Source organism: Letharia columbiana (genome assembly GCF_014066305.1).
Source record: "Letharia columbiana isolate WasteWater2 chromosome Unknown Sc0000008_s0, whole genome shotgun sequence".
In the NCBI taxonomy this organism is placed as follows: domain Eukaryota; kingdom Fungi; phylum Ascomycota; class Lecanoromycetes; order Lecanorales; family Parmeliaceae; genus Letharia; species Letharia columbiana.
The window spans coordinates 890,839-904,663 of NW_023501044.1; the positions used below are offsets into that span (position 1 = coordinate 890,839).

Below are 13,825 nucleotides of genomic sequence, written 5' to 3' on the forward strand. Positions count from 1 at the left end.
TATATATATTACTTCGATTATTATATCTAATATCATTTTTATAAAACTCTTCCTTCTCGCCTTTATTTATTCTAAAGAGAAAATTATTATTCTCTACGTAATCGCTTAGACGTTTAATTATTATTATCTTAAATATCTTTTCTAATATATTTAATAAAGCTATTAATCTATATAATTTAAATTTTATATAATTATCTTTCTTCGACTTTTTTAATATTATTATATTAATTTTCTTAAACTTTTAGAGATAATATTCTTTTTTTAAATAGACTTAAAAGAGATAAATAAACTATAATAATAGTTTCTCTATTATTATTTATAGAAATCGACTTAATATCTTATTAATTTCTAGGATTTTATTTAATTTTAATCGAAAAATAATCTATAGCACTTCTCTTTACGTAAGAGTATTATTTATTTACTTTAAAAAGAAATATATTATTTTAATAATATTAATTAATTCTATTTAAGATAATTAAAAAAAGAATATCGTTTATAATATCGCTATTTTATTCTTAAATGTAATTATTAGATTCCCGCCTAGCTTTTTTAGAAAGAAGAATTAAAAGAGAAATCTTAATTTTATACTATCGTTTTTTAAATTTTTTTTTTTTAAAATAACTATTACGAGCGTATTCTATTAGTATATATAAAAGAATAAGATAGAGCTAAGCTATAAAACCTTGAATTTATATATATAGCCAATTATAAATTTAGAGTTACTACGCTCTTTAATTAAATCGACTAAGTTATTATAGATAAATAAATTAGCGTTCATAATTATCAAAATCTCGCCCTCCCGTATCTTTCTTATCAAAAAATTAAAGTACGTTATTTACAAATAGAATGACTTTTTTATTTTCTATTGAAATTTAAGATTTTTTTTTAAATTATAAAGCGTTATTTACGCTTTCCAAAATTTTAAGAATTTTAAAAATTTGATATAATAATTATTAAAGCGCAAGGAATTCAAATATCGCTTACTAGAGTTCGCTCGACAGCCGGACAGCTCTGATCAAAAAACAGGTATACATTATTTAATTTTAGAATAACTTTTTTGTTTTCTATTTAAATCTTAACATTTTTTATAAAGATTATAGAACGAAATGTAGGCTTTCAGATAAAAAAATAATTCTTAAATATAGTCTTATAATTATTAAAGCGTAAGGAATTCAAATATCGCTTACCTATTTACTCGATAGCCCTAATCAAAAAAAAAATTATGAATTTAATTTATAGGCCTTTACTCGTATTCTTAATATATTACTTAGCTCTCTAACTTATTCGAGTCTAGCGTATCTTAATATAGGCATTTATCTATTACTTAATATCTTTCTTTTATCTATATAACTTAATATCTTAATTATCTTATTTAATATCTTTCTTTTATCTATCTAATAGTATTAAACTTCGTATTTATCGAATTTCGCGTATAAAAGAATATATACGAAGGAGAGTATTAGAATTTAGATTACGTAACTTTTAGCGTCTTAGCGATTACGTAATATTATATATAATACGTCTTAATATATTTATATCTAGTCGCTCTTTTCTTTTATAGAACTCTCTAATTAATATAACTAAGTATTTTATCTTATATTTTAATAATTATTAAGAATTAATTATCTAAAATAATTCTCGCGAAGAATTTTATAGTCGGCGATATATAGCTAGAAGAATTTCTTTTAATTCTTTTAATTATCTTTATAAATATCCTTCGATCTTAAATTAATCGATTTTTAATATATACTAGATAGTTTAAAAATAAAATTTCTAAAAAATCGCTTTTTAATAAAAAGTGAAATTTAGATTATATTTAGATAAGCGCTATAATTTAATATAATCGTTTTTAGATTTCGACTTTTTACTTTATCTATTCTATTTTAAATATCGCGAACTTTAAATCTCGTATTTTTTTAATTTCGTTCGTATAGAGAAGTAGAAATATAGAGAATATATTTTTACGCTAATTACCCGGTACTAAATTATCTTAATTATTCGATATAGATTTTACTTTAATTACTTAACGTTAATCTTACTTTAATTACTTAATTTAGACTTTACTTTAATTATCTAACGCTAATCTTACTTTAATAATCTAATAAAAATCGATTAAATTATTTTATCTTATCTACTCAATTCGATATTATTAATATTAAACTTTATATTTACTAGGTTTCGCTTATAAAAGAATATATACGAAGGGGAGTATTAAAATTCGAATTACATAACTCTTAGCGTCTCAACGGATACGTGACTACGTCACGGGATACGCCTTAGCGCGCCCGTATTAAGTCGCTCTTTTCTTTTATAGAACTCTATAGTTAATAACTAAGTGTCTTATCTGGACATCAGGACTATGGAATTGATGTGGTTTGCTCTTGTGGTAGGGGACGGTTGATGAATGTTGTGAAAGATGAGGAAGTGTTCGAGGATGAATATGTTTGAGGCTCGGAATGGCCAGGCAAGACCATTCACCTGCTTGTTTGCCATGCAATGACCTGTCGAGAAAAGTTCTCCCTCTTCATCTCCTTCTTCCTCCAATTTTCGCTGTCACTGCTCACTTGCAGACTTGTTGATCTCAAGCGTTCTCTTTGCAACAATGACGTTGTGTGTACCATTGTAATGCCCCAGTCCCGAAGCTGCAGACATCATGACACCCACTATCAGTGACCGTATCAAAGATCGCTTCTCTGCACATGAACTTGACTGTGGATTTCTCATGTGGTCTCGATTAGTCACTCACTTTCGAGTTACCGGTGACGGCGAACTCATGCGACTCACCAAAGAGTATTACACTCTGGAATACGATGAATTCGAATCCATGACCGAGTATCTCACACATATCAAGCTACTCGAAGAACGGATTGCCGCCACGAAAGTCGTTCTTACGCCTGACAAGCAGACAATTCTCTGTCTCGCCATGTCCCTTCCCGATGAGCTCCAGTAATTGACCAAGATTTGGATGTTACGGCAGATATGACTGCTGATAAAGCACGCTCCATGCTTTTGGAAGAGAAGAGAAAGCGGGGAAAGAAGACTGGGGCGGGGGCTGATAGGCCTTTGTGTAGGACTTGTGGAAAGCTTCATGGACCCGTATGTTGCGACGAGCATCCGGAGCTGGCCCCTGATTGGCTGAAGAAAAAGAGACAATATGGTACTGGATGAACTCTGTCAATCGATCGTTGCACATGACAGCAAAAGCAGAGACAGCAACAGTATGTCTGCCCAATGATACTGCAGGCGCCGAAACAGGAGCATTTTACAAGGGTCTCGACGAGCCTTACAAAGACAGAGAAGGCTTTTGTCGTCACCTGAATCAACCTTGCGTGAACTTGAAAGCAAATCCCGGCTACTTGGACGAATCTTGAGGCGAGCATTCAATCTGAAGGCCTAGGGGGAAACCTATTGTGCAAAGCATGCGATATAAAGCTCTTTTCCGACGTTCTGGAGAAGGGGGAGAGATGAATGGAAGACGAAGAGAATGGCGTACTCGGGTAAAAACCATTTGACCCGGCCAGAAAGCGTATTATAGCGTGGAGGCATTCGAGCGATCCCTTCTAGCGAGCAGTGTATCGGAGATGCGCGGAAACGCGGAAACATGTATATACGAGAATTTTGCGTGTACGGGAGTTCTGCGTGTACGGGAGTTCTGCGTGTACGGGAGTTCTGCGTGTACGGGAGTTCTGCGTGTACGCGAGTTCTGCATGTACGGGAGCTATGCGTGTCCGACTTTACTGATAGCGATACCGTCTTCAAGAGTATCAGAGAGTACACCATCTCAGGACGAGTGCTGGCCCACTTTACAAAGCGATTCGTGATATTCATCGATTTCTACATTGGTAAACATTATAAGAAATTACGACATCTTGTGAAAAACACTACACAGCAACTCCGTTATCCAATGTCAATGAACGGATAAAATTGTCTAGAACACTTCTCCGAGCAGTGGAGAACTACTTTCTTGATCGTTGAACAAAAGCTGTTTGAGAAGCGGCGGTTGAGCATCGAAAGAGGTTGTGAAGAGCGCGTACCGTCATTCATTACATAGGGAAGTCAAATACTCACAGGATATTACTGAGGCTGTGACTGTCGAACAAGTATTTAATATTGACTTTTTGATTCTCCTTATTTGATAATAGTAAACATACCCCGTGATTCTTGGGTTCATATTTTTAGTATTCTCATTACCACGATCCTGCCATCGCTGTAGCTGGTTAAAGCCAATCTATTTCGAGCTCGAATTCTTGGTAATTTGATTTACATTGCACTTGTGTCAACGGGACAAACGATGTTACATCAATAGCCACATACACGTTCCTTCGAATGTAGCTAGATCAACCCCCTAGAATCCACGTCGTTCAACAGATTTCCAATGAAGTACCACATATACACCGTATCGAAAGGTCTCCTTTGCACTAGTCAGCAGATGGAAACGTACGGATCTAAGGTGTCTTGTACCGTCGGAGGATCTGGCATCACGTTTGAAGGCTGTTGCCGGTCACGCAAGAGAGGACTTCGAAAGTCTTCGTAGTGACACGTTTGTTTTGACTTGCCTTTCGGTATTTCTTGGCTTCAGTCGAAGATGGCGTGGGGGTAGAAATGGACTATCTATGTTATCAGCTATATTTCGATATGGAGGCAGACTGCTAAAAGACTGACGGGTATGATTTCAAGTTCTTCTTCTGCGCTGCGCTTTTTGCCGCGAGGAGCGCCCTTCGATAATTTAGGGAACTGTTCGCTGTCAGTAACAGCCCTTTGATAGCCAAGCCAAAAGACGAAGGAAATACCGCGGACGAGCATGAGGTCGAAGGGGCTGACGGCAATAGAACTTCTTCGTGGGCTCCTGAGGTGTCAGGGAATGAAGACAGCCAGATTCCTACCCTCGTGGCATCTCCTGGTGTGGAAGAAGAGAGTTGCGCGTTGCTGAGCGGACTGCTAAAGTCATTATCGCTTGAAGGTGACTGGTTGTAGTCTTGGCTGTATTCTGCAATCAGTGACGCGATCTTGTCGAACTCGTCTTTGGTATACAAGCGCTTTTGCAAGCCGTACAGAACTTTCTCATTCAACTCCTCGGGTTCTAAAAACTTCTTCACGACCTTGCCATCCCAGTGGTCATCGCTGAAATATTCAAAGCCCCGCGAGTACCTCGCGTTGCGGATCTCAGATTGTCCAGCCCTTATTGGGATTAGGTCACCGTCATATCCTATTAGGTCCTTGATCTGGCGCGTGAAATTCTTTGCGAAACTTCGAATGGAATTTTTGAAGAATTTACGCGCCTCCATGGGTTTTGTTGTATCCTCAAGACCACAACCAGCGAAGAAATGCTCTAGGGATGGTCCCCCAACTTTGGGGACGAAGTTGTTCATGTAGAAGACTTGATTCTCGTACATCCATTTGATCAAGTGTACCTTCACTTCCCTGGGTAGTTCGTATCTTTTTGAGCGATCCTCCTCCTTCTCGTAGTGGAGCTCTTCAGTCCCCCACATATTCGTAAAAGTAACCCTTGTACTAGTGTCCACTCCATTCTCGCTAAGACTTTGGTTCGTCATGGTAATCGGATAGTATCTATCGATAGAATAAGGAACGTGCGTTCTACTCGTAGTATCCAGAAGTGAGTAACCTCGCTTAATAGCGCCGGGAGAGTTGACCAATCAAACTACTTAGTTCACCGCGAAAATCGTAGTTTGATTGGTCAACTCTCCCGGCGCTCTTAAGCGAGGTTCTCACTTCTAGATACTACGAGTAGAAAGAAGCGAGAACATGAGGTGAGAGGGGTGGGTGAAGTGAATTACGGAGCTCTGTACGAGTAATTTCGAGATGGAGTAGTTATTTAGTTCAATACCTCACTGTTATCAAATGCTTCCACATTCACCTTATCTCATAATTTCACATCTTAGCAATAATTATTAAGATTACAGATACTATTCTAGCCATCTACGAAGATATATAATCGTTCTATACTTATTATATAATAATTATATAACGAAAATAGCTATATAATCGTTATAAGACTATTATATAACGATTATATACTAGCTATATTAATTTAATCTAAATTATATTATAATTATATAGTCGTTATATATTAATTCTCTTATTATAAATTAGAAGTATTTATATAATTAAAGAGAAGAAGAAAGTTATTAATAGAGTAATCTATCTTTAATATTATATAGAATATCTTAAAAATATATATCGCTATAAATATCGATATTTATAATTTATTAAAGTTTTTTATATATAGTTATATAGCTTAATATTAATTATAGTATAAAATATTATAAAGTAAATATAAATAAATAAAAATCTATTTATAAAATATAGTATATATAGCCTTATATTACACTTACTCTTTATACGAAAATATTCTTTAAAGCCTCTTATTACTTATTAATTATCTTATTTCCTATATTATTTAATACTTCGCCTATCTCTTTTATTAATTTTATCTTTAATACGAAGATATTTAAGTCTTTATTAATATTAATCTTTTAAGATTATTTTTTCTATATTAAATAAGATATAAGTCTTTTAAAATAACTATTTATACTTTAATTTTTAAATTCTATATATCTAATATAGAGTATTAAAGATATTTAAAAGATACTATTATATATATTTAAATAAATTAAAATTATATATATTTTAATAATAAAGATAAATTAAATAAATAATAAATAATAAATTAGAGAAAAGTATTTAGATAAGAGCTATATTAGTATATATAAAACTCTCTAATAAATAATAATAGATTTATCTTTTATATTTTAGAAAATATAATCTTATTAAGCTAATATCCTCGAAATTTATAGCGTTAATATTAAATTTAAAAATCATTTTAAATTATAAATTATTAAAATTAATATAAATCTTTTTTTAATATTCGCGAATATATATAAGTTCGATAGATATATTAATTATATATCTGTTATCGAATTAATTTATAATTATATTTATCTAAGCGCTACTATTAAAATCTATCTCTTTTAAATTTTATAAAAACTTTATATATATTATTTAATATCCTTATATATTAAATAATTAATCTTTATATCTAGAAATATTATTTAAATAAATAAATAAATTTATATATATATTAAATAGATAAATTAGAAAATATCGTCTATAGAGTATATTTAATTCTATTATTACTATACTCTTATTTTTCTTTATTTTTTTTAATTTTTTTAACTTTCTCTTATTAAAGTTAATTTTTTTTAACTTTAATATTTATAATTAGCTTTTATTATAAAATTAGCTAGCTTTATTATTATTTAATATTAAAATAATAATAAAATTATTATAACTTCTCTTCTTTACACTAATCTCCTTATTATTATTATCTCTATTTCTTATATTATTTATTAAAATCTTTAATATACTCTCTAATATATAAGAAGTTATAATTTTTATAGATAAAAGATTTAATATACGCGTTATATTAAAAATATATTTTATAAAAATAGTTTATAGAGTAAATTCTTAAGATAGACTATAAGATAGATTATAAGATAGATTATAAGATAGATTATAAGATAAATATCGAGGTTTACTTTATAATAGATTTTAGAAAAGATTTCGAGATAAAGAATTGCGAAGTTACTATCTTTATACTATTTATAATAAACTTTTTTAAAAACTTAGATTTAATTATAATCTATATTAAATAAATTAAATTTAAAAAAAATATAAAAATATAAATTTTATATAAATTATTAAAAACTATAAATTAATTATTTTTACTTTTAAAATCTTTATCTAGTAATCTCTTATATTACTATATATTATAAGATAATATAATTTTTATTAATTTATCTTAAGAACTATCTTTATTCTATATAAGCTTTCTATTTAAAATAATTTATTTAATTTTCTAAACTTTAAATTTATTATTAATTATTAAAATCTATTAAAAGATTTATTATAAAAACTATTTAATTATTATATATAAGTCTAAATAATTAATATTAATATAAATTAGAGAATATAAAAATTATAAAAATATAATTTAGAGATTAAAATAAATAATATTAGCCTTCTTATTTTAACTAACTATATTTAAAAAAAAGCTATTTTAAAGATTATTAAAATATCTTAATATTTATTTTAATCTATATAAGAATATATAAACCTCTTATATTATAATTATTTATAAAAAAAAATTTAAATTATAGAAAAGATAAATAAATTTTAATAATAGCTCTATTTACTCTCTTTTAGAGTACTTACTTTACTTTCTTTATTATATTATTTATCTTACTTTTACTTTAATTATCTTAATTATCTATATATATTAAATCTTATTATTACTTATCTATTAAAGACTTTTATAATTAAATTATTACTTTATTTTATATATTTAAATCCTTATATAGAGTATTAATTAAAAATATTTATTTATTAAAGATTATTATAATAATATTTCTACTTTATCTTATATATTTAAAATCTTATATAAATTATTAATTATTTATTATAATATCTATAATAAGTATAAACTCTAAGATTATATAATTATAAGTTAATAATAAATTATAAAATAATCTTAACTTCGTTAATATAGCGAAATTAAAAAACTTTATTAATAATTAATTTTTTAAATCTTACTTTAATTAATATATAAAAATATATATTTATTCTTAATAAGTCTAGACTTTTAGAAGTAATAATTTATAAATAAGAGGCTTTAATTTATAGATAATTAAATAATATTTATTTTAAAAGAAGTAATCTAGCGATAATAAGTTTTTTTTTTAATTTCTAATAAGATTAAATAGAATAATATTAATTACTATGTGTATATAATATATAATCTCTAAAAAAGTAATTATAATAATATTTAAAGAATCTTCTATAATAAAGATTTAGATAAAAGTTAGATATATAATTACCTTTAAACTTTAATATAATATATCGAATATAATTAAATATCTTTTAAAAAGAAAGATTCTTATAAGTATTTATTTTATAAAAGATTTTTATTATTATTAACTAAACTAAGCTAATTAAAAATAAATCGAATAAAATATTTAATTTAAATAGAGTATCTAATCTAAATAGATTACTTAAGCTAGTTAATTAATAATTATTTTATTAATAACTACTCTAATGACTTAGATAATTACTTAATCTAATAATATTATTAATTTAAAAAATTACTTATTTAATAATTTATCTAATAATTTATTTAATAATTTATCTAATAACTTATCTAATAACTCTAATAAAGATAAAATAATTCGATCTTATAATATTAAAATTAAATTTAATAAAAACTTGAATAACGAAGCTAATAAACTATCTATAATTAATTTTAAAAATAAAGATATTAACTTCTATTTTAACTCGTTAAAAATATTTATTAATATTAAATATATAGCGAAGAAAAATAATTTAATAATATTTAATCTTAATAAGTATTTTTAATAAATCTAATTAATTAATTAGCTAATTAAAAATAATAGTAATATTATAATATTATAAAAGATTATAAATTATATAATGGATTTTAATTATTAAATAAATATAAAATCTTAAATATAAATAATATAGATTATAAATAACTTTAAGAAAGATATAATTATTTATTAGTTCTTTATAGATAAGATTATTAAAGCCTTTAATCTAAAGTAATAATACTTTAATAAAATTAACTATTAAAAAGAGAATCTTAAAGCCTTCTACGATATACTTAATATCCCTTAAAATAAAGATAATACTATTCTTTATATATTAGAAATATTTTTATTCTCTAGACTTATATTCTAATAATCTATTAATATAAAAGCGCTAATTAATTTTTATTAAGATAAATATACTTAAAAATATATTTTAGTAGATATTATAGATCTAAATAAAATCTAAATAATAATCTATTACTTAATAAAAATATATACTTTACTTTCTATTCTATATTCGCCTTATTAGACTATTAAAGTTCTACTATCGAAGTCTTTTACGAAGCCTCTTACTAACTATATTAAATCGTATATATATTTAAAAATATAAATCCGAATAATCGCTAGCGCGTAAAACCTTTTTAATTATAATATCTATATATCTTCTAAATTAATAAATATATATATTCCACCTTATTATATTTAAATTTTTTAAAATATATAAATATTATAAAGACTATTATCGTTATATATTTATTATATATAATATAAATTTTAAAGAATAACTTAGAAAGTAATATCTAATCTTTTAAAACTCGAAAATTAATATTAATATTATTATAATAACTATTTTAAATATATAATTAGATAAATATAACTTAAAAAAATAGCGAATTTAATTAAAGAATAATCTTAAGATAATTAAAAGATAAATTAATAAGACTAATATAATATTATAATCTAATTAATTATATAATCTTAAAAAATATTTTAAAATTATTATTATAAATAAAGCGTAATTATTAAAGTCTTTAGTTATTTAAGATACTCTCGCGTTATAATAATTAAAAATATAAATATATATTATAATATTAATAATATTAATATTAAATAAAATTATCGACTAAGTCGGCTATATAGTATTTATTAAATATTTTAATATAAATAATTAGTAGAAAGAGAACTCTTTATATAATATATATTTTATTATAAATTTAAATTTATTTAATATTCTAGATAATTATTTAGCTATAAAACTATATCTAATATAACGAGCTTATAAAGATTAAATTTAATAAATAAATATAGATTTAATAACTAAAGATAGATATCTTACTTAAATCTAAAAATATATTCTACTTTAATAAATTTATTTTAATTATATTTCTTTTAAAAGAAACTCTTATATTAAAGAATATCTATTAAGAGTTAAAGCTATTATAATTAATTATAACTATAATAATAATAAGATTAAGCGCTATAAGATAATAGAAAATAAGATTAAATAAATTAATATTATTATAAAATCTAATTTAAAGAAATAAAAAAAGTCTTAATAGTTTTTAATTATATATTATAAGTTTATAATATTAATTATATAACTAAAGCTTTCAAATTTAGATAATAAAGTTAATCTAAAAACTATAAATTTTAAATCGATATTTTAAAATAGATTTTTCTTTATAAATTAATTTAATATTATAAATATAGATTTATTAAATCTAATTTTTTATCTTTAATAGCTATTAAAGAAAGTATTAAAGATTAAAGCTTTATTATAAAATATTCGTAATTAAGTAAATATTAATATTTACTTTATCTCTATATATCTCTATAGTCTTCTATAAAAGACTTCTTTTATATAAAATAATCTATTATAAAAGTTTATTATAAAAGTAAATTATATATATAATTTTAAGCGAATATTAATTACTTTTATTATATAGATAGTATAAGATTAAAAAAAGATTTTAATATAATATTAATTACTCGTAGTAATTATTCTACTCTATATCATTTTTAGAATACTTTAAATTAAAATTATTATATTAACGATATTTTAAAAAAGAAATAAAAGAGATTATATTATTAATATATTTAATAACTATAATAAGAAAACTATAATCTATATTATAATCTATATTATTAAATTTATTAGACTAAATATATAAAAGCGTTATTATTAAATTTATATAATTAAATTTATATATAATCTCGATATTTTATAATAAGCTCTTAATCGTATTTATCGATTTAAGAATTTTTTCGATATTATTTATCTATATAAATACTTTATAAAAAATACTTTTAATAATTATATAGTATAAATAAATATTAAAAAGATAATTTCGAAAATTATAATTTATTTTAATTTTTAAATTTTTTATAAAGATAATAATAGTAAAGAAGAATTTAATATCGAAGATTAGATAATTAAGAATAGAGAATTAATAAGATTAAAAGATTTAAATATAAATACTAATAAGAATAATAAGATTATAAAACCTTTAATAGTATATAAGTTATTATATTATATCTTAATAGTAATAAAAAAAGAGAAGGTTAAGCTATAAATATATATATTCTATTATAAAAAACTTTTAATCTAATTAATAATCTAAGTAAGCAATAATCTTCTTCGTAGTCTTCTCCGCAGCCTTCTTCGTAGTCTTATTTTTATTATATTATAATATTCTTATTCTCTATAAATAAGTATTTTTAATAATATCTTTAATAATATAATTATATAATCTAATACTACTATATATAGCGCTAGAAAAGACTTCTATAAGAAGTTATTTTATATATATAACCTTTAATAAAAAAACTATCTTATTTTATAGAAAACGCCTTAAAATATTATTATAAATAAAATTAATTATAGCCTCTTATAGTCTCTTATAATCTTCTCTTAATATTATTACTTAATATATAATATATTATAAAAATATCTATATAATAATTAACCTCTCTTAAAAATTATAAAATATATTAATTATTAATTTATTAATTATTAAGTATAAATTTCTAGAATTACTATAATCTACTTTTTAATAAATATTTAATAATATTTAATAATACTTTATTACGACTAGCACTCTTAATATAAATATAATTATAAATTTTTACTTTTTAAGTATTTAATAATAAATTTAAAGAGCTTCTCGACTTATTAACTTTTATTAATATTATTATAAAATATATCTTCTAATTAAAATAAGTAGTCTTTTTAAGCTTATATAAATACTAATTTAATATTTATAATTAACTATTTTTTTTATAATAGCTTTTTAATTAAAAATAGATAAATTATATATTCTTATCTAAGATCTTAATTATAATAAAGATTTTAATCTAGATCTTATCTTATCGAATCTCGCCTCTACTTTAAATATTACTTTATCTAAACTAATTTTAAAATCTTTATAATTTTAGAATAATAATATTAATAAGAATATTATTACTAACTTTTTATTTTTAAAGATAGATATAAAATTAGCTAAAGACTTTAATAAAAATATATTTATAAATAATATAAAAAGAAATAAGTTATATTTTTCTAGAGAAGCGAAAAGTAATATAAATTTAAATAAGAATAATAAAGAATATAATAAAGAGTATAAATAAAGCGATAATAATAATAATAAGAACTTATTTATAATATATCCTTACTATATATATTATTAATTCTAATTATATAATAATTATCTAATAAGATATTTTATATATTTTTAGATTTATAGCTTTTTATACTTTTTTAATATTTTAAAAATCTTAAATCTAATAGTAAAAGTAAGACTAGAAATAAATAATCTCTATCTTTATCTCTATTACTATCTTTATCTTTATCTTCATTAAGATACTCTCTATCTTATACCCCTTTATTCGAGACCTCTCTATTATTATCTACTCTCTTCTATAAAATTATTTATTAATTAATAAATAAAAAAATATTTTCTTCTTTTCTATATCTAGTATTTAGATTATAATTTAAAAAATTAAAAAATATAAAAGCGAAGTATATTAAACTAAGAGAAATTCTTTAATTATTATAATCTTCTATAAATAATAATAATAAGAATAATTATTTAAACTTCGTATAAATACTTTTATTTAAACTTAATATACTAAAACGATAAATTCGCTAATATATATTATTATTATAATTAATATAAAAGCCTTTATTAGTTATAATTGAGAAATAGCTATTATTTTTATAATATTAAAAGAAAACTTAATAATAAATAATTAAGTGTATAGTATAATAGTATTAATATAATTTATTTAATTTAATTCGAATTATTCTTTTAGTTATAACGTTATAAAAGAAGATATTTTTCGAGATAATATATTATGTAAATAAATTTATAAAGTTATAAAAATCTTAGATCTAAAATTTTTTTATATAAATAATATTAGAGAAT

General features: G+C 23.0%; 3 protein-coding genes across 3 annotated transcripts; 2 read left to right on the top strand and 1 right to left on the bottom strand.

Moving 5' to 3' along the window:
• Positions 1-2,653: 2,653 nt before the first annotated feature.
• HO173_003486 (uncharacterized protein) lies at positions 2,654-2,950 on the top strand (the record flags this gene model as incomplete). Its single annotated transcript, XM_037305411.1, has 1 exon — positions 2,654-2,950. One exon carries the CDS (start codon positions 2,654-2,656, stop codon positions 2,948-2,950), a length of 297 nt encoding a protein of 98 aa, XP_037167819.1.
• A 29-nt stretch (positions 2,951-2,979) lies between these two features.
• HO173_003487 (uncharacterized protein) lies at positions 2,980-3,371 on the top strand (the record flags this gene model as incomplete). Its single annotated transcript, XM_037305412.1, has 2 exons — positions 2,980-3,096; positions 3,150-3,371. The coding sequence occupies 2 exons, from the start codon at positions 2,980-2,982 to the stop codon at positions 3,369-3,371; spliced, it is 339 nt and encodes a 112-aa protein (XP_037167820.1).
• Positions 3,372-4,478: 1,107 nt separating this feature from the next.
• On the bottom strand, positions 4,479-5,552 carry HO173_003488 (uncharacterized protein; the record flags this gene model as incomplete). The annotated part of the gene is made up of 3 exons (XM_037305413.1): positions 4,479-4,607; positions 4,663-4,734; positions 4,791-5,552. The coding sequence occupies 3 exons, from the start codon at positions 5,550-5,552 to the stop codon at positions 4,479-4,481; spliced, it is 963 nt and encodes a 320-aa protein (XP_037167821.1).
• Positions 5,553-13,825: the final 8,273 nt, after the last annotated feature.